General features: G+C 41.4%; 1 protein-coding gene across 3 annotated transcripts in view; it reads right to left on the bottom strand.

The window, feature by feature from the left end:
* Window positions 1-21176, bottom strand: part of nlk2 (nemo-like kinase, type 2) — a 39497-nt gene that overhangs the window by 2020 nt on the left and 16301 nt on the right. For 2 of the 3 annotated variants that reach the window (XM_041241309.1, XM_041241308.1), the window contains exons 3-8: window positions 20384-20439; window positions 14482-14588; window positions 13721-13806; window positions 11340-11549; window positions 10776-10877; window positions 957-1043 (exon numbers count right to left, since the gene is read on the bottom strand). In XM_041241309.1, the coding sequence (XP_041097243.1) occupies window positions 957-1043; window positions 10776-10877; window positions 11340-11549; window positions 13721-13806; window positions 14482-14588; window positions 20384-20439 (648 nt within the window). Of the gene's footprint in view, window positions 1-956; window positions 1044-9956; window positions 10278-10775; window positions 10878-11339; window positions 11550-13720; window positions 13807-14481; window positions 14589-20383; window positions 20440-21176 lie in introns of those variants that run through there. The other variant, XM_041241310.1, reaches the window with a different exon arrangement.

Genomic DNA, 21176 nt, shown 5'->3' on the forward strand with positions numbered 1-21176 from the left:
GCAAGGTTAGGGCTTTGCTACCTGAAAAGGTGGAACTTATCTGGGGGGGACGGGGGGGACGGGGGGACAACATCAATACCGTTCAAAGTCCCAAGACAAAAGGCTTTGCCACAAGAAGGAGATCAGCAGCACAGTCATGTACTAATAACTGATTGATTTTCTTTCAGCCTGACTTGACAATGTAGAAAGAGACCCTGTACTTAGGGCTACATTTAGCCTCTGCATCCACATGCACTTTAAGTGTATTATCTTGTGTTTTATATATATATATATATATAGGACAGAGAGAGAGAGTTAATGTCAGAGGGTTCAAATATCATTATAGGAGATGTTTTTGTGGTTTTTAAAAAGTAAAGTGATCCTCCTCCATGCAGCAGCATCTCCATTCAAGCTCATTTAAAAAGGGAAACCATGACCCTTTCAGACACACTGCAGACAGTAAACAGTGATTGAGTTTTGCCTTGCAGCAGTACAGAAACACTAAAAGAAACATCGTCAATTCAATGACAAATGTTTCGACCTGAAGTCTATGAAAAGTCTTCAGCAGTATAGATTATCAAAGCAATAAATAAAAAACAAAAACAACAACAATAATAATCATGAAGCTTATCAAAGCACTCGATACCTAAACATTTCTCCGCGTGTTAATATGCCTTAAAATCACAGAACTGGCTTTACATTGATGCTCTTCAGTTTGAAGGAACATTGGTGACCTGTGGGAGTGGCCTGCTTTCTTCATAAGCCCTTGCATTCAAGTGTCCGCTCCCCGGTGAATTCCTCCTGCTCTGAATTCACAGGGGACCTCATGGTGCTACACTGAGCAGACTGCGGGAGAGCATCCCTGTGTGAACTCATAATCCTCTAAAGATTGCCAAACTGAACTGGCAGCAGGCAGCACTCGCCCCTAGAGCCTGAAGAATACTTGCCCCTAGTGACAGAAGAATGCCAGGACTCACCGGATCGAAGACCAGCATCCTGCACAGGAGGTGAACCGCTTCATGGGTTGCCTGGCTTGACAGAGTATACAGGACAGGAAGGGATGGCTGTGAATCCAAGAGATATGAAATTATAGTAATAACAATAATACAGATTAAAATTGCTGCATTACACAGTAGCAAATGAGGGCGTTAATATTGGTAGAACTCACAGGAATCCATCCAATTCATGATTGTTTAAGTCTTTAGGATTTTCACCCCCCAAAAATGTAAAATGTCACACTTTGATTATCTATAATATAGGAAATGTGTGTCGGGACCAAGGTACTGAACCGTTCCTCTCTAAATACACCCAGTTCTGGACTGAAGACCTTCACCCTTGACCGAGCATGGGGTTTTTAACCCCTCCGCTACATTCTTCCTGTCATGTTTGTTTATTTCTTGAAGACTGAACTCTGCCCCATCAAACGCAAACAAGTCATCTATACCAACACTGTAGAAGTCTCTGAATACCAAAATACGTAACAATGCAGGAGCATAACAATGCAAAGTGATTACTGCGTGTGCGCCTTAATGCATGTGCGGTGGCATTTCAGAACACTGAGAATGCTCATTCAGTAAGCGTTGCAATACTGCTCAAGACCCACATGGACTCCAACACATGCCTTAACTCTGGATTAGCAACAGGCTTTAGCAGCAGCCTGATTAGGAAGAAAAGCATCATCCGCCTTGATGATGCAGATCAGATTAATACCAGCGAAGACTCAGGCGCGGCATTAAGAGAAACGGTACATCCCGTTGCCTGGGCTGCATTGCCAGTGTTTTACAGTAAAGAAGGCATTAGAGATGTGAGGAAGGAGCAGAGCCTGCCCTGTCCAGCAAGGCTTGTCCTTGGCTGGCACACCTTATCCCAACTGCTTAATGAATAACCCAACCCCCTCTAATGCGATTAGCTTTTTACAGCTTTCCACTAATGGCATTTCAAGAGAGAGACAGGGACGCATTTACAGAACACAGCTGCTGTAGTAGATCTCTTACACCTGTCACTATTATTCTTTAAAACAAACACTGACTTCCTCACTGAACATGTTGTTACTCAGCCAGTTATCAACTCTGGCTCTAGGGAGAAAGAAAGAGTTGCATTCTCAGCTATTACAGGTCGCAATGTTTTTTGTTTTTTTCTCTCTCTCCCTGTAATTGGGCATTTTTGGGGCAGTGTAGGTATTTTAGTTAAAGTACTGAGTGTTGCCCTAGCCCTGGGCTAACAAATCCAAGCATTGCTTTTAGAAAAGCATTCAAGCTTTCACAAGGGGTTCTCATGCTGCCCATGGTATACAGACTCGCAGGCATGCACTATGTTATGGACAAACACATGCAAAGTCCAGAACAAAATCCACTAAATCCTTTTTGTATTTCGGACGCTGCCAACGTACGCTCATCAATGCCCAGATTTGATGAGAACACACAGATCCCTCTAGTGCAGCAACTAACACAGAACACTGGTAAACTGCTGTAAAGCCTCTAAATACAGGAAGGGACCACACATGCATTAACTGTACAGGAACAATAGGCTTTGCTTGCCACTGCCAACAAGCCTGTTCAGTCCTGTTGTTCTTGGCGTCGTCCACTGATTTAGCAAGGGCCAGCACTCAATGTTCAGCCTAGCCTCTCATTCATTCTGTAATTCCAAAATGGAGTGCACTGCTCCTTACTCTGACATCTTCTAATTGCTGCTGCACTGCCTCTGAGCCCCGTTTGCTTTGTTAGCATGCTCCGCTACCTTTCTATAGGCTTTTCCATATGCCTTTCCCTCAGAATGTCCTGAAGAACTACTGCACTTAAAATCCTGCTCCCCAAAACTGGACATGCACATTGCTGGTTTCAGTTTTTCAAGTTTTAAATTGAGAGATTTTAAATTTATATATATATATATATATATATATATATATATATATATATATATATATATATATATATATATATATATATATATATAAGCTTCTTTATTTGGTTGATGTGGCAGATTCATCTATAGGCTAATAACCTGCAGTGTGATCTCCTCAGTTTGTGATGTGGCTTCACGGGTGGCCTGCAATGTATCTACCTTTCTGGAACATGTTTGCTAAACCGCAAACTAGTTACTGATCATTTGCAGCCTGCTGGAATTTGTTTTCTTTATTGTCTAAAGCCATGACTAAACGCTGAGACAGGCGGGTCTGGAATCTCACAGTGTTGGGGAAGGAACGCATGTTATTTTTAGTCCTGCACCACATTTTTTCCATTTGATTGGTCTGTCAGCTCTTGCTAACTAACACCCTTCTGACAGATTCAGAGATACCATCCTTTTCCTTTCAGAGCTGAAGCTGTTAACATGCCCTAACCGCCAGGATTGGAGAGTTAGCGTTAACAACAGTTAATAATAAGCAAACAGGAGAGCCCATTACAATGAACCCAAGAAATGCTCTCATGTTTATGAAATCCAGATTTTCATGAAGGAGCTTAATCCAGTTTTATCACAACAGCCCCATTTAAAAGTAAAACACTGTGTTCCCACTGACTGGCAATACCTTGGAGTTTCTGTTTTGGTTCTGGATTGTGCGCTCTTACACATGAATCAAGTGTGTGTGCAATCCTCTCTGCAAGGACTCGCTGATCCGGGACTTGAAAGAATGTGTTTATTTATTTATTTATTTGTTAAAATTGAGGAGACAAAATGCACTTTGTAAAGCTATAATTAAAAAAAATATATACAATAATAAAATCCACTTGGTCAATCATCATGGAAAAATAGTGCAGAAAACCAAGGCAGTCGAGTAACCAGTGCGATGATCCATCAGGAAACACTTGTCTTGTGCAATGCTTTATCTGCAGGGAGGGGAGCGTGCACAGTAAGAAGCACTTCTATCTGTTGTTTGACATGCTTTTGTAATTATTTACCGTACTCTATTTTGTTCACTTGAATTTGCTCTAATTGCTCTTATCAGTAATGTGATATTTTGTAGAAAACTCTCTCCCTGTATAAGGGCATCTGCTAAGAAATAAATAGTAATAATAATAATAATGATGATGTTGTAAAAAGCACTTGACTCACACTAACAGCGCAGTAGAGTAACAGTATAGATGTTTTATTCACTATGTCTGTAACTACAAGAGTCCTAATACCTCACCTACTTTTATTAGACCTCGGAAATCATTTTAAGAAAATTTAATTTTTTTTTCATTTTTTTTTTTTAAACCAGTGGGGAAATGCAAGGATTATAAATGATTAAACAGAAAAGAAAAAGGAAAAAAAATATATCTTTTAAAATCTTGAGTTCAGTTGAGCTTGTCCTGTTCATGTGTATTGAAGCTTATATTGAAGAAGTTTCAGTTGCAGCGGCTGGAAATATTCTGTGCCAGCCTCAGATCGCTGGCTGCTGCTAATTCAGTATCTCCCTTTAAATTTTGTTTTCTTTTTTTCAGACCGCGGGTAAGACGAGACCTTCACGCTGGCTTTTCAAAGCATGGAAGATATTGATTCGTCGGCCATGCCTTCCTACACACATAACCTTAACACCTGAACATTTTATTTTTTCTTTTTTTTTTGTCTTTTTTTTAAGGCACAGGATAAAATTAAAATAAACTCAAGGTCTCAGAAGATGCAAAAAAAAAAACCCGCACACACAGAGGATCTCTGAAGCGAGAATATATAAAAAGACAGACAGACTGGTGGGGAGTTTGTACTGGTTAGTGCAAGCAGGTATTACTCATTATTGGACCAAGCTGAATTTCCTGTATGACCTAGAAACGAATCCGGGAGCAGCCGCTTCGGTTGTGACAGTTTCTCCGTCATGCCTCGGCTGAAAATGACTTCCAGCAGCAAGGCCCTTGCGTCAAGTCTATCCAAACGAGGAAAGGGCATTGCAAAGAAACACACTTTCATGGAGATCAGTTCACAACAAGACAGGTTTGAAACTCTTCCATTTTTTTTTTTTTTTTTTTTTTTTTTTACATAACTTTTTATTTTAGGAGGTGGTAAACTAAGTCACCTATTTTTTTTTTTTTTTTTTTTTTTTTTTTTTTTTTTTTACAAAAGAATCATCAGCCTAACGAGTACTTAACCACACGGCAGGTTTCTGTCAAACCTGCTGCCAGGTTCCTTCTCAAACACAGTGACTCACACAGACTTTATTCAGCCACAAAATGATAAAACAAGAAATACCGCAGGGGCTAGATCAGTCGCGCTCGCAAACAATCATTGGCCCCATCATTTTTTGGTTTGTTTGAGCAACCTGTACAAGTATGCCGATTCTCTATATTGATCACACACCGATTATATCATTATAACACACTGCAAATGTGCCCCATCTAATAGTCACTGTAGTTCTCAACGGGTCAGTTACTTGCAGCAAACAAATCTTCAATCTACGGAATTTTATAAAGTTTTATAAATTTAAATTAAAAACACCCCCAACCCTTTATTTTCTCTAGACGAAAGGGGTGCAATTATTTTAAACTGTCCTCGCTGCCTTCATATGCAAGTCACCTTACGACTGGTTCTCAGACCCCAATTAGCACAAACCTTGGGACTGCAGATAGTCCAGGTTCAATGCTAATCAGGGTCTTTGAAACCAGATTATTACCCTTCTTTTTATTCAAACAAGCTCAGTCAGAGGTAGAGAGATCATATTCAATCCTTGTGCAATTAAAAACTAAACATGATTCCATCAGAGGTTCAAGCTCAGAACAGAAACAAATAATAGTTTGCGGTCTGAAACAACTGTTCTCTTAAAAGTTAAAAACGCAGAAGCAGCAGCCCGAGTCAACACTGCCGGGGCAGGCAGAGCCAGTCTGCAAGTCAGAGGATCATTACTCTAGCAGCTGCATTATTTTCACTCACAGACAGACAGCTTAAGTGAAAGCAAATTTGTGCACAGGAATTCTGTTTCAATAAAAAATAACAGCGCCACTACACGATCCGCTCAAACGCAGCCTTCGACGACGCCCCTGTATTCCATCTGTCTCCTGATTACACAGCCCTGCAGTACTGAGTGAGGACAGTAAGGAACGTCCTGCTCCTTCTCAACACTGTATTCCATCTGTCTCCTGATTACACAGCCCTGCAGTACTGAGTGAGGGCAGTAAGGAACGTCCTGCTACTTCTCAACACTGTATTCCATCTGTCTCCTGATTACACAGCCCTGCAGTACTGAGTGAGGACAGTAAGGAACGCCCTGCTCCTTCTCAACACTGCATTCCATCAGTCTCCTGATTACACAGCCCTGCAGTACTGAGTGAGGACAGTAAGGAACGTCCTGCTCCTTCTCAACACTGTATTCCATCTGTCTCCTGATTACACAGCCCTGCAGTACTGAGTGAGGGCAGTAAGGAACGCCCTGCTCCTTCTCAACACTGCATTCCATCAGTCTCCTGATTACACAGCCCTGCAGTACTGAGTGAGGACAGTAAGGAACGTCCTGCTCCTTCTCAACACTGTATTCCATCTGTCTCCTGATTACACAGCCCTGCAGTACTGAGTGAGGACAGTAAGGAACGCCCTGCTCCTTCTCAACACTGCATTCCATCAGTCTCCTGATTACACAGCCCTGCCATACTGAGTAATGGGTGTGGGTGCTTGAGTGAGGAAGGAACGTGCTCCTTCTCAACACTGCATTCCATCAGTCTCCTGATTACACAGCCCTGCAGTACTGAGTGAGGACAGTAAGGAACGTCCTGCTCCTTCTCGACTGGGCCATGCTGTATTTTAATGGGTGTGGGTGCTTGGACTTAACTACTCTCTTACCTCTTTAGAGGTAAGAGAGTAGTTAAGTCTACATGCTGATCTAATCCTTCACCCCCGAGAGGCAAAACATTATTAAGTTGTCTCCAACTGGAAACCTCAGCTTTAAAATTCAGCGTAAAAATATTTGTATGAAAATGCGCACATTTGAAATGAAGACAAATCTATCTAATGGAATAGGGGACTAGTATGCAGTAAGACAGGAATTTCATATTCTTTTAAAGAAAGCGTTTAATGTAGAAGCTGGATGCTTTGCAGATTGACGCCACATTGCTATGGCTTGTGTTTTGGATAAACAGCAATACAAATGGGAATGGATAGGTATGAACAGGTTCAGTTTTAGACCCTGCCCCCTTCTTTCCCAAACAGATATCAGACGTCAGCTTCCCTGGCTCTCAGCAGCTCGCTCCCACCTGGGTTTTGTTTTTACACAAGACCTGCTTACAAGCAAGCTGAATCAGGGCCAGGCACACAGCGTTCAAATCCAACCCCGAGAGCTCTCAAACAAATGAGGAGCAGCATCACTTGCAAGCCGAACTGCCTGCGTGGATGTTACTAAGCAACCCCTTTCCAGAGAGCTTCAACCACCAGGCTAAAGACACCGGGAGAGAAAACTGGGGGATTGTAAAAGGTCCCTCGGCTCATCAACTCCTGGGTCTAACATCTGTGCAGTATCGGCTCACGCTGTAATAATGGTTGTGTTCTCTGTACTGTGTGAATTGTTGTAATTTTGCTGTATGATTTCTCCAGGACTCCCCTGGAAAGAATGCTGATGATGATGCATTCCTATTACAGACAGGTTTAAATATACTATTTTTTTCTTCATGAATAAACCTGGATTGTCAATATGAAGTGTTAGGGTTAATTATAAAACACTTGCATTTTTCACATCTGAAGGGCAATAAGGGTGGTTTCAAGACCAGATTCCTTTCAACAGGTTTAAATGATAGCTGAGGCAGACAAAGCTGGTTCTGACAGAACTTCTCTGCACACTGTTTAACAGTTCACAGATACATAGCAAAATGTCAATCTTTGAGAGAAAAAAAAACAAAACAAAAAGAAAACAAATACAGTTCAACTTGTATTTACCAGCTTGTTCTAGAAAGTAAATCATAAAACCCCATTCCCATTTAAAAAAAAAGACCGAGCCACAGACACTGAAACCTCCGTCCACCTGAAGCAGCCTCAAGCGATCACTTCATTCAGGTTTCACCTGGTTCTCTTGCCTACCTCAACGGATTACTCTGCAGTAAATCAGTGACATCGTTTAAATAATTGAAACAGGGCAGTCTAGTCCCTTCGCATGGACGGACAGGATGATGGGATGTTGCAAGCAGAGATATAGATCTGCCACCTTTTTTTTCTTGAACAGTGCCTGTGGTCATGAGCAAAATAATTAAAACCATGAGAACCGAACTCCTTAATAGTACAGCATGAGCTGCAAAGTGCTCCAGCACTGGAGCGGACAGGCAAACAGGAACAAGTGGAGCCAAAATCCCCAGGAGCTGGATTATACAGGCCGTGACCGTTGGACTCAGTTGCTGTCCTTCACTCAGGCTTGGTGTCATATTAAGGAACTAACTTAGGGGATTAAACTCCCACAGGAAATCCTTTTAAATTTTACATAACAGCGTGTCAGATAAGATTCAAATTTAAACACGTCCCAAAAGCTGCAGGCTGGCATGCACGGCATCTCAAGTTTAAATTATATATATAATTATTACTACAGCTATCACAATAAACAACTTCAGTAGGTGAAGAACATGTGGTTCTTTTCTTTTTGCTTCAGGCTGGGTTAAAAATATTATTCTCTTCTTCATTCTCGATTTCATGTGCAACTTTGCTAAAACAGCCATGCAATATCCATCTGCCACAGAGAGTAAATAGATCGGGGGTTAAATTAAATTCTCTGGAAGGCAATTGAAAGGAAAAAACACATGTAAATACCCCCCCTTCCCCTTCTATAAAACCTTTTACACAAAATTAAAAAAAAAAAAAAAAAAAAAAAAACCTTTCCCTCCCTTCCAGGGCAGAGCTGATTAAATCCACCAGTCTAAACAGGACAAGGACTAGAGATGAGTTTTAGATGCCAGCTGTGTTTCTTTGCCTGCCCTCTGCATATCGACACTGGAATCTCATAACACACTTCAAATCACGCACAAAGCTGTGTTCAGGGCCCAGAGATGCGTGAGACAGAGACTCGTGGAGGGTGTTACAGGAACTAAAAGCCCCCTCCTTTATGCTAAGCATGTCTCAGAATTAGAAGAGGTAATGAGGTCCCCAGTGTGGAGAGCAGACAGTATCGCTGGATGAAAACAACCCTTTGCACATGGAAGCCGCAGCAGATGGAGCCGAGGGTCTCGGCGGAGACCCATATCTCCTTCCCTGCCCAGAACTTTCCATCCCAGTTCCGAGTGTTTACACAAGCCCCACTCGCTTCTTTGCACCCTTGGGAGATTCTGAGGACAGGAGAGATCTCCACAATCTCTCCTCCTCACCGCGCACAGAGAAATAAAAACAGGCTTTACTCTGTATTCACTCAAATTACTACCTGTCACGTGCATCATCCGTACAAAACAAACATCCTTCAGCCAGCTATGAACCTAGGAAACCAGCACCACCACCCCCACCACCAATATTCAAAGCCAACTCTGCATTCATGGTTGAGAGAGACCAGAGTCAGAACCCAAAGCAGAGAATTACTACTAGAGAACTTTAAAACATCACAGTGACAACTCAACCACTGTCTCTACAAATATACACATTATATATAAGGGAAAGTGTGTCTGAAAACAAACATTGGAGGTGTTTATAGGCTTTTGATGCCATGGTAACCACATATTTATTTCTCTTTAAATCTAATGTCATTTTGATGTCAGTCACTAAACTGACAAAACGGTTAAAATACAACATTTTAAAAACAGACATTATATGACTTTTGACTGATCGCTGATAACGCTGCCAAAACAGTAAAGAGGCACTGAACACCCAAACAAGAAAGAGAGAATAAACAGCTTGCTTTCCGTGTTAATATCTTAAAAGCAAACCAAGTGCCTGGCAAACTCTTGCAGTCAAACCTGTCGAAGGCAATTTCAAAACGAAACCGCTGCCGTAAAGGAGGGGTTCCTTTATTTCATACAAAACCAGTCCATCTGCTGACTGACTTGCACCTAAACATACCCCAGCCCTCATTTACTTCTATCTGCCAATCAATAGCCATTACCCACACATTCCATGCTCTACTGGTTCCATCAGCTGGCTGCAAGGTCAGCCAAATGTCAAGAGAAGGGAAAGCAGAGTGGATTCAGGAGCCAGGGCTGGGAACTCAGCTGGCAGAATTAATTAGCAAAGCAGCTGCTTGGTGCGCGGCTGAAGATCCTGCTCTTCAAACTTGACAGAAGCCGGAGCTGCTCATACTCAAAGACAGGAGGCAGAGCTCGAGCAGAATCGATGCGAGTCAGGAACTCCAAGACTGTAGTGCTGGCACAGCACAAAACTGAGAGCAGGAAGAATGCAATACAATGCAAATGCATTTCTATATTGCGCCCTTCACGTCGTGGCATCTGTACAAAGTTAAAAGCAAAAACAAGAGAGATCACTATGCACTCCAGTTACAACCAATTATTACATAAAAGCACCTTAAAAAGCCGGAAGAGCGTTCCACGAGCGAAGTGCACGACAGCAAAATGCTCTGGCTCCAGTTGATTTAAGACGACCTTCGAAGTCAACGATGGAGCACAGCATAGTACAGTAAAGTACAGCACGGTAAGGTACAGTACAGTCACTGGCACAAAGAACTGGTTCATATTTAAGACAAATTATTGAAAACTGCTTCCCTCCCTCTACCCAAACACCACCACAATATACTTCAATTATCAGAAAAGTGATAATATTCTACCTGCAATGTAAATTTACACAGACCTCGGGTAAGCTTGGGTAACACCTTGTATAATCAAGTCAGGATTCAGCCCTCCCATCAAATCCGTGCTTGTGAGTAACAGCATTACACAGCTGTTTATCAGCAGACTGTTTATAGTGTAAATCTGTAGAGGAACATTCACCTGTTTGTGGGGACCCCTGAGTATGTGAGCCTTGGCCCCTTCACATGCTGTTCTCATGGCTTCTAGAGACGGTGATCCCAGGAGGTCTGTGATCAGATCCAGCTTCAAAAACACAGAGACACACGGACTCAGCAACACTAATGCATCCCAATGCATTCACACACTGTATATATGACACTGTTGCAAATCTGTCAAGTTCTTTCTCACCATTTAGAAATAGCCCGGCAGACTGAATTTTTCATTTTAACTAATGCCTCCTCGTCTACAACATGCATTATGTTTTGTTACTTTTGGCTGGACAAAAGTCATGCATGCCACGTTTGTTTCACAATATGCCTGCTGAGAGTCCAAAGCCTTGAAGCTTTGCAGTGGCAGAAATATAAATAGGAAACCCCCCCCCCCCCCAAAAGCCTGACTCATTCCTTTAAAACAAGGTGGAAGAACAGGTTTAAGTTACAGGGAATGACCAGTTTAACACAATGAAAAGATTTGCTAGAAGCAGTTTTACGACCCTAAGTAAGATGGTGAGATCTGATGTGATGTGTAAGATACTGAACCCGCTACCTGCTGAACAGGGCTTTGGGCCTGAAAGAGTATTCTCCTCCCCAGCAGCTCTGCGAAGATGCAGCCAACAGACCAGATATCAATGGCGTTGGAGTAATGCCGGCTTCCCATGAGGATCTCCGGAGCCCTGTAATACTGAGTGACGACTTCCTGAGTCATGTGACGTGACTCATCAAGCTCTTCTACTCTGGCCAGGCCAAAGTCACAAATCTAAAAAAAATAATAATAAATGAGAAAGTTAACTAAATAAAATTATGAATTCAGCATAAGCAGCCGCCATTCACTGATTGCATTTCATTTACGGATTCATCTGCAAATCAACTATCAGCAAGACTCGCTGGTTTATGCATATTTCACGAATAAGCAGCAAAAGCAATAGAATACATGCATTTATTAAGACAGCAATCTAGTGCGTCATCTTGGAGAAATGATTTAACAGCTGTGAGATTTTTGCTGAAAATAAAACTCCCACTGTGAAGCAGTTTAATGCATTACAGTTTTTACTGTGCGCTTAACAAAACACACCTGGGTGCGGAGGCAAGCTTAGCACAGGAAAACCTGGAATGGATTAAACTGTTATGCATCAGGGGTCTTGTTTTCTTATCTACACATGGGGACAGCAGAACAGCACATCACTTGTAAAGCCTGTACTGGGCAAAGAGCAGGTGACACATTCTGGTAGAATACAAACTGGAACAGGAATGGAAATAAGATTCCCATTACACAGCAGTTTGATGCTTTTACTGTGAGTTTAATAAGACACGCCTGAGCTTGTCACCTGTATACACTGGGGCTAATTCAGCTCATAATAGAACCTGGAATGGGTGAAACTGCTGTGCGATAAGAGTCTTGCTATTTCCTTCCCGGTGGAAGACAGGACGCAATGGAGCACAGGTGATAAAAGCCTGCCCCCAAATGTATGCCTTTGAGAAAAACATGTGGTGCATGACTGAGAATGTCAGGCTGTGTTGCCCATGCAGCAACATACTTAACCAAACAAACTAATTACACATAAGGGATCATGCTAGCCACTAAATTATGGTGCTAGTTTTTTTTGCTTTGTTTAATGCATTTCACCTCAGAGAGGAGGTGGGGGGCGGGGGGGGGGATGCTTTTTGTCAGCTTCCTAGGAGATTTGTCCTGACAGAGTATTCATGTCAGAGGCCTGTCAGCTAGAGCTGAATCAGTGACTCAAGGCTCTGCTTAATCCCTTCTAAATTGTAATAGCAGCGATGGAGAGACATTAGGAGGTACATTTTGTATTACTAATGACAGTCACTGATGAAATCAAGGTTTTAATTAAGCAACCTGTTCCCTCTTGCTACAAGGACATATTACTCTGTGGAAGACAATACTAGTGGGCTACACTCCTGTATATGCAAGTGGCTAACATGGGCTTGGATTCAATTTAATTTACAGCACTGCTATAGCCATTTTATTAAACGAGACTGTTTATTTAAACGTCACGAGGCAAAACCACGGCATATTTAAATGCTATTAAATTGTTTTATTTAAAAAGACAAAAAAAAAAAAAAAATATAAGATTAAGTGGACGACATCTAGTTTAATTTTAGATGCTTTAAGCCACTGTGAGAGGAAATGATCAATATTAGTACATTTACCTGTTTATACACTAAAACTCAAAGTAAACTAAATTAAATTAGGTGCTGGTCATGTTTTCCATCAGCCCGAAGTCATAACGTTTCCCAGCACGAATAGCAACACCCATCATGCAGTCGCGCACGATCACAAAAACAAACTGTACTCACAGTGCAAGCCCTGTTCACTAGGCATCCAGATTCAGATTTATTTTAATGCAAGACAGAAATATGACAATGAGACTGAACACAGACCCTCCCACCCAGCCTGGCGGTAATCCAGGTGCTCAGCCAAATGAGCTAATGGATTAAAAGCCAGCAGGCTGGCTTGTGCTACAGCTTTGAAGCAAAATATAAATTCAGATTTAGGTGGTGTGAAAGCTGGCCCAGTACCCATGGTCTTTCAGCATGCTGAGTATTATTTAACAGATCATTCAATAATGGATGCAGAATTAACCGTGTGGTTGAAAGTGATGATTTGCAACACAAGCTTAAAGAAGCTAGATGTTTACTGTATATTGACAGCAAAGTAAAATAAAACAGCAAAGTGAAATAAAGCTCTTTTTAGGCAGAACCGATGCAAATGGTTTTGTGCAAACCGTTCTGCACATTGCATAGGTTTTTTTTTTTTTTTTGTGACACTTTCTTTTGGTAAAGCTCCTTTGAAAAAACAAAAAGCAATAATAAGCCCAAGATTTACCAGCATTTCTATCTTATTCATACTATACACAACACTACTTGATAGTTGTTGAGAACAGTACAAGTAAATGCTGAATAACCAACCTTGAGGACACAGTTGCTGTTAACAAGGAGGTTTCCTGGTTTTATGTCTCTATGCAAAATGCCAGCCGAGTGAAGATACTTCAGTCCTAAAGATCCAAACACAAAACATTAAGATCAACCTGGTTCATGTCAGGACTTGGACGTAAAATACAGTACAGCCTGTAGGTAAGGTGACCTGAACTAACCCCTCCCTCCCAACACAAATAAACCTTGAATCAGGCTGTGGAGCACAAAGTGATCCCGGAAAGACTGTTCACAGAAGTTCGTGATTCCTTTTTTTTTTTCTTTTATCTGTCAGAACTGCAAGTACAGACTCCCTTGTCTTATGGCAAAACAAAAAAACCCAATGTTCTACAGACCTCCGTTTTAGTATTGGTGCGACAGGTCTGCAGATTATGGGAGACAGTCTCCAGTTTAAACACTGTTATTAATTACTGGTTGCCACAGGGGACACTGTAGTGGAATGGCTCATAGCCTGGGGGCACACACACAGTCACTGTGTTAGCTCAACCATTAAGGACTATCCTTGTGCATTACTGTCCAACAACACTGACAACCCAGAGCCATTCTGCTAGAGTGGGTCCTGAACGGCACTCATAAAACTCTTCGGAAAATGTTTTGAATGAACTATCGATACAGTGGAGTATGAGAATCCTATGATAGAGTCAGGTTGAGAACAATGCCAAAGGATTGGTGGAACAGAACATAGGCAAAGAACTTGATATGGGTTCAAAAATGGACAACTGAAAGGATTTACTTACCTCTTAAAATCTGATAGAGAAAAACTTTGACATGGTCAGAACTCAGAGGCTGAGGGGACACAATGATCTTATGAAGGTCGCTCTGCATCAGCTCTGTGACGACATAGCTGAGGAGAGAAGCGAGTCAAGGAAAAGAACAGACATGCACACACGCACACGCACACATGCACACACACACGCACACACCTCTGCACTGAAACCATGTCTGTGAGCCCAGGACAAAGAAGAGCACTCCTCTTCTGTTATTAAAGCTGACAGCTTAACAGGGTGAACTGCAGCTGTGTGTGCCCGGCCAGGTACAGCACAACAGAGCGCACCACTCAGGACAATTTTTTTTTTAATCCAAGCTTAACTTACAAAAGATACAGAAAAAAGATTTCCATGAATAAAAAAAAAACCTGTACAGAAGCTATCCATTGCCAACAATGAAAAAAAAAAAAAAATCTAAAATCTCCCTAGTCTAGTGTCGTGAAGAAGCAGACATCAGTGAAGACGCTTTTAAACTGCAATTATGTTTCAGTCAACCGGCTACAGTTCCTGCCTTGACAAAGGGTGCCTATTAAGAGAACTGGCACGGTATCCAGATGACAAACTGTGCTGCCACATATCAACAGCAAGGGGAGTTCCTGAAATAGCTGAGTATTAAAGCCCAACAAATTGTATATTCAATTCTGTTTACAAAAGCAAGCCTCGCTTTACTGTACACAGGGAAATTCTCACACCAAGATCTTACAAAACAGCATACACAGTAAATGTCTGTCCAAGTCGTATATGTTCTATCCACTGCCACCATGGGATAGATTCTTAAAGCTATTTACTCTAAATCAGTCATCAGGACAAAAAATACAGAAAAACTTAACTGGGTACGTTTGTATGCTTGATTTGGAGTAACTGGCTTTTGAGAAATCTGACCCTGCCACCTTTTACCGTTGCCCGAGTGATGTGGGAAGGACACACCAGCACAGCAGGTCAGTGTCCCCCAGGCTTGCGTCATTCCAAAGGGTCAGGTTTAACCACCTAAAAATTGATCTGGAAATCCTGAGAATATGATCTCACAATCACTGTATGTCAGCCTGTGGTATACCTAAGTGCATCAGCAGTTCTCTGGTTAATCCGACTCCATCTATTCTGCACTGTCAGCGAATGCTTTTATTCCCCTTGGCAACAAGCTCTTGAGAGCAAGATTAAAATGTAAACAAATCTTGGCCTGCAAGATTGATCGACGCTGACATCACATCATTGCACGATTTGGCTATAAAACACCTACAACAGCCTCCACCTGAATTCTTCTCTGTGTGTCTTAAAAGAGAGACCCTGCACCACAGCAATAACAAATCTGAGTGTCTAATAAATGACTTCATGATCACCTGGTGTCCACCCCCTTAAAATAAATACAAAGCTCTCAGCTTCTGTTAAGAGTTCTTCAATACCTATCACCCCCGTCCCCAGCGCAGCTCCACGCTGAAATACAATACTAAACTGATTTGAAACAGCATGAACTTTGCACAAGAGCCAAGTGATGAGAGGCGCTAAGACAGACATGAACAGATGCATTGTTTAGAAGATGCAATACAAGCTGAGAAGATTCAATCAGTTACAGAAATGAAGCACTAACAAAAAGCAGCACCACAACTAAATCAACCATCCCACGAGGGCTTCGCACATTTCCAACATCAACTTGGCAGAGTAACAGAGTGACACAACACACTGTACATCAATTTATCATTTTTAGAAGACGGCAGAAGCAGAGAGCTGTCTGCAGTACTCGAACCGGAAGAGGGAGATGGACCGGCTGAAGGAAAACTAAACATGTGTCTAAACATTTCCTGAACAGGAACGGATTCACCCCGAGGTCAGGACACAGTATGGGTCAGGAATTCACAGCCACCGCAGTATCTGAATCTTCTGAGCAATAATCAGGGTACATGTTGTTATTTACCTAAAGGCAAATTACCAATAGGTGTGTTCTCACAAACCAGGAGACAGAAATCAGGCAAGAGTTACTGAGGGTTACTGTTTCAAGAGTCTCTCACATGGCTTCACGCTGTAGTGCAGTGCCCTGAAGTTACGCCACTGCTGTTGAAACACACAAGCTATTTATGTCAATAAAATCTTGAAGTTATTTTACAGTTACTGTTGCGATGCAATTGACTGCCAAAACCAGAAACTTATAAAAAAATAAAAAAAAAACAACAAATGAACAACAAGAAACTTCCACCAATGAGAAATATAGCATTAAGCTAATATTTTACACAAACGGGTGCTCGGATTACACAGTAATGCAGTGCAATACTTCTGCAGGACCTTCTGAACACATTTCGCAAACTCTACTGCTGTGCAGCTTTGCGCAACAAACGTGAGAGGTCGCAACGTTAATAATAATTCAAATACTGACCACACATGCATCGCAGCATATTAAGTACAACCCATGTGGAGGGACCTTCATTTGTCCCGAGCAGTTTTTGTCTTGTTATAAATCCTGCTAAAAATTTGAATCCCTGGCAGAACGTATCCCAGATGCCTGAACTAGTAGTTGCCATGCCAACTAAAGCAGCTTAAATTAAATGACTGGCTGAAAAGCACCAGCACTTTCTCTCTCTCTCTCAACAGAAAGGCTCAGAGGTGCCATTAACTTCAACAGAAGCCTTTGGATTATTGTGTAGATAATTTAATGAGTGTTCCCAGGCCAGTGTGCTTTTATGTGCAGACACACACACACACACACACACACACAAATCTGTAATAACCTCTCCAACAGATGAGGGTGCCTAAGTATGTCATTTCAACCTCTCAGGCCTGCTAGTGTGCAGAGACGGGTGTTATCACTACTGGTAATAATGTCTAAAAACAGATTTGCAATTAGTTTCATTCACTGCTGAACACCTTACAACAAGCTGGCGTTACTACAATAGCAATACTGTACTGTGCCTGTTCCCTCTTTAATAAATCACCAGAGACGTACAAAAGGGTTGAATATCTTTTGACTCCCACAAGCATCCTTGGTTCTAAGAGGCTTACACACCGGTTCTGACACATAACTCACTGTGGTTTTATATGGCTGCTGCCGATGCACATGGTCAGTGAATGGCTGTCCCTACAGTGTGACTTCAGCACCAAGTATCTTCAGAGAAAGTCTACCCCATGGTAACTATTAATTAAATGAATATTTAAATGTTTTACACTCAAAAAGAAATAAATGGGTATAGATATACACGGCACATTAGATTAGTTTGCTGGTCGGCTACAGTAATTTGAGCCGTTATCTTTGCTATACTTCCAGAGTGGTCTGCCGTTTTGAGTGGAGTTATCTTTCCTCGGGTGGCATCTCATGTTAAATTAATTAGTAACATACATCCCTCGGCATCATTGTATTTATTCAAAATAAAGAGCCATCAGTATTGTGAACAGGCTCAGCAGATCACCATGAACTAGATCTACCATATGTTCAACAAAAAAAGAGATTTAGGAGTAAAATCTAGTTCACAGCCTCCCACAGCGTTAATTGACCTGATTATAAATACCTAAATACAGAGTGAACAACTGATCTTCACATTTCCTATGTTCTCTCTTTCGTTTAGCAGTAACGATATGCAATCTTGTACAATTATGACTTATAAGCATCGTTCCTACACACAGGCTGATTAATCTGACATTGGATTTTTTTTTTTTTTAAACTAATTAAAACACTTTGCTCTATGAATATCAGACATGTGATAGCTACGTTTTAAACTTGCCAGTTAATACTTTCTTCTATATAAAAAATAACAACAGCATTGGTAAAAATTTGAATTTATTCCAGGCTTCAGCACAGCATAAAAAGTATACATTTCCAGATAGCCTGCAATATTACTGAGATCAAAAGGCCTGTAGAGTTGACCAGATGAGCATTTGTGATCCCCTCCACCCCATCCATTTAGATAAGGCTTTCCACAAGACTGTGGCTCAGGGTCACATGCTGAACTAAACCAATGGTGGGAGCCTTGGTCTGAGGCCAGCACTGCAGACTCAATAAACACAGCAGGCAGCATGCTCCCCTGCCAGCACTCTGACAGCATTATGCAATGTGCATGCACTTGTCTAATTACAGATTGTTTGCTGCAATGTATATATTTCAAGCACAGGTCTCTGTGTCTCCAGCAACCGAATCTGCTGTGTTTGCTTTACTAATGGCCAGGCAAGGCTTGCAAACCGGGAGCAAAATGCACAAGTTCTGCTTTTAAATTTATAATTTTTTTTTTTTTTTTGGTAATAGATAGAGTGCAGCATATACTTCAGAGCATGGACATTTAACAGTACTCCCTGTTTACAGTTTCTCATGTTCACAAATTAGTAGAGTGTCTGTTCTTTTTGGTTCAAATCAGGACTTGTGGAAAGTATTATGACTACACAACTGCAACCAAAAAACAAACTATTGGAACAAAGTGCAAAATTCCCTACCTGGTAGGCGGATCGTACAGTAAACATGATAAAAAGCCAAGGACCTATTTTCTTAGCTTCAGGGAATATGCTGAACCTTGTACCATTAAAGGCAGCCCCACTGTCTGAAAGTAATCTCTGACACTGCAAAGCTAGACGGCTGGAATTCAATGTTACTCACTCTCTCTTCTGGAACAGTTAGCAAGCATTTGTTTTGGCACACTACTGCTGCACCTTCGTTTGTGTGAACGGAATTCCAGAAGCCACAGACTGTGGAATTCTGAGTTAATTCCATGCGGCTGACACTGCTTTGCAAAACCTACAGTACATGTGTACCCCAAAGCCATGTACACTAGCACATTAAAACTATATTTATTCATTTATTTGCTTGAAGCACAAATAAATTTACATTTTTTGTTTATTTATTTTTAAAGCAGAAAATGGTAATGGCTTTTTCACAACACTATCCCAAAGGGGTTGTAATAATGTTACTGCAGCAATATTCTATTTTTACCCTAAACAATTTACATCATCAATTATGGTACAGTAGGCTTCTGAAATCGGCTTCAATAAAATGACTTCCTTTAACTTTTACACTGCCACAAGTACCACTTAGCATGCAGGTGGATTCTTATTTAATGAAACAATGCCCTAGCTAGCACAACAAAGCAATCTGTGTATTACGCAAACACAGCTGGGAGCACTTACCCCAGCAGACCGCCGTACACAAAGCACTTGTTGCAATTTAATATTACACTAATGTAACTGCTGATGAGGAACTAAACAAATAACAATGAGGATATAACGTATTGAAAACAGGCTGCATTCATGGCAAGGTTATATACCCCTCCCCCCGTGTTGTTACAACTGTTTAAATAATGTTTAAATAATCATTTTTCTTTTCATTCTTAACATCCTCACAAAGTTTTACACTTATAATTTATGTTTCAAAGCTCTTCTGTAATGGTGTTCTGTAATCCCACCCCCCTCTATCAGCGCTTTCCTTTACTCTTAAATGCTCCACTGATACCCTGCTCTTCCCCTCACAAGCTCCATTTGTCTTTTGATGAACCCACACAGTGTCTTGTGCCTGAGGAAAAATTCAAGTGTAAGTAAGCAATGTAAGCCACGGGAACAAGCAGCACGCCATGAAATTCCAGTTTGAGTGCACTGTAGTCTTTCCCTGGGGGGCACGGAGACTGTAAGGGAGGCACATCAACTCCTGAAAGTTAATTACTCTCCAACAATGCAATTGGCAGTTTCTTTTTTTTGTGGTTTCTCAACTGCTGTGGTTGCCATGGACAATTTTCTGAACATTACATCTCAAACAAGACCACATGGCAGTTACTGAAATCCTATTAAATATTGTACTAATCTCGATTGGGAGACACGAGTATTACGATCCACTGCGCAACGCCCCGCGTGGGGCTCCCTTCATGATCTATGTACTGAGGTGCTGTATTTGTTCATTATACAAACAGGATACATTTCTTCAAAGTAGTCAACATGTGGCGGCTGGAGTATGTCGAGTGCAGAGAGTACCTGGTGGAACAAAAAAAAGTCAAGTTTTAGAAACAAACTATGGGGAGTAAATATCTAAAAAACAACATAGAAAAAGGATCAAAGTGACTTTCAAGTCAAAAGCAAATGCAGACCCTTGCATTAATGCCCCTCAGTAGCTGCTCAAAGAACTCTGTCGATTCCGAGACGCGTAACATGAACAGCTTTGATATTGTGTACTGTACGAACGGATCGGAGTGCCCTTCTCTCAAACAGACACAACGTAGCTTCTGCTCCATCGTTTTCACATCCCGCGACGATAAAAGGCACCGTTATTAATTTTGGAGGTATCAAATCTGAGTTTTACTGGCATAACATTTTTTAAAAAGAGCACATAGTGCCATAGACTGAATTACGTGTGTGCTATTCTTGTCATTTCTAATGGGCATGGCTTTTCTCGTTTACTGAAAAAGGTCAGACAATCTTTTACGATAAAAAAACCCCTCTCATTTCATGCGGACAGACAAACCAATGAACAATAAAGCCTGTTTTTATAGTGGGAGCCTCAAGACCTCAGTAAGCAATGGAATGGGGATATATAATCTCAAAAGGATGAGCAGAAGAAAGCTAGGTTGGTTGTTATTGAGAAAACGGCTGCATAACCAGGAACCCTAACTAGGGAGGAGAGGGTGGTGATAGAGAAATGCAAAAATACCCTCTTCCAATCGCCTCTCTAGCAGAAGGAAAAATAAACATGGATTTCAAAAAGCCTAAACTTT

The sequence above is a fragment of the Polyodon spathula genome, unplaced genomic scaffold, assembly GCF_017654505.1.
Source record: "Polyodon spathula isolate WHYD16114869_AA unplaced genomic scaffold, ASM1765450v1 scaffolds_766, whole genome shotgun sequence".
NCBI lineage: Eukaryota > Metazoa > Chordata > Actinopteri > Acipenseriformes > Polyodontidae > Polyodon > Polyodon spathula.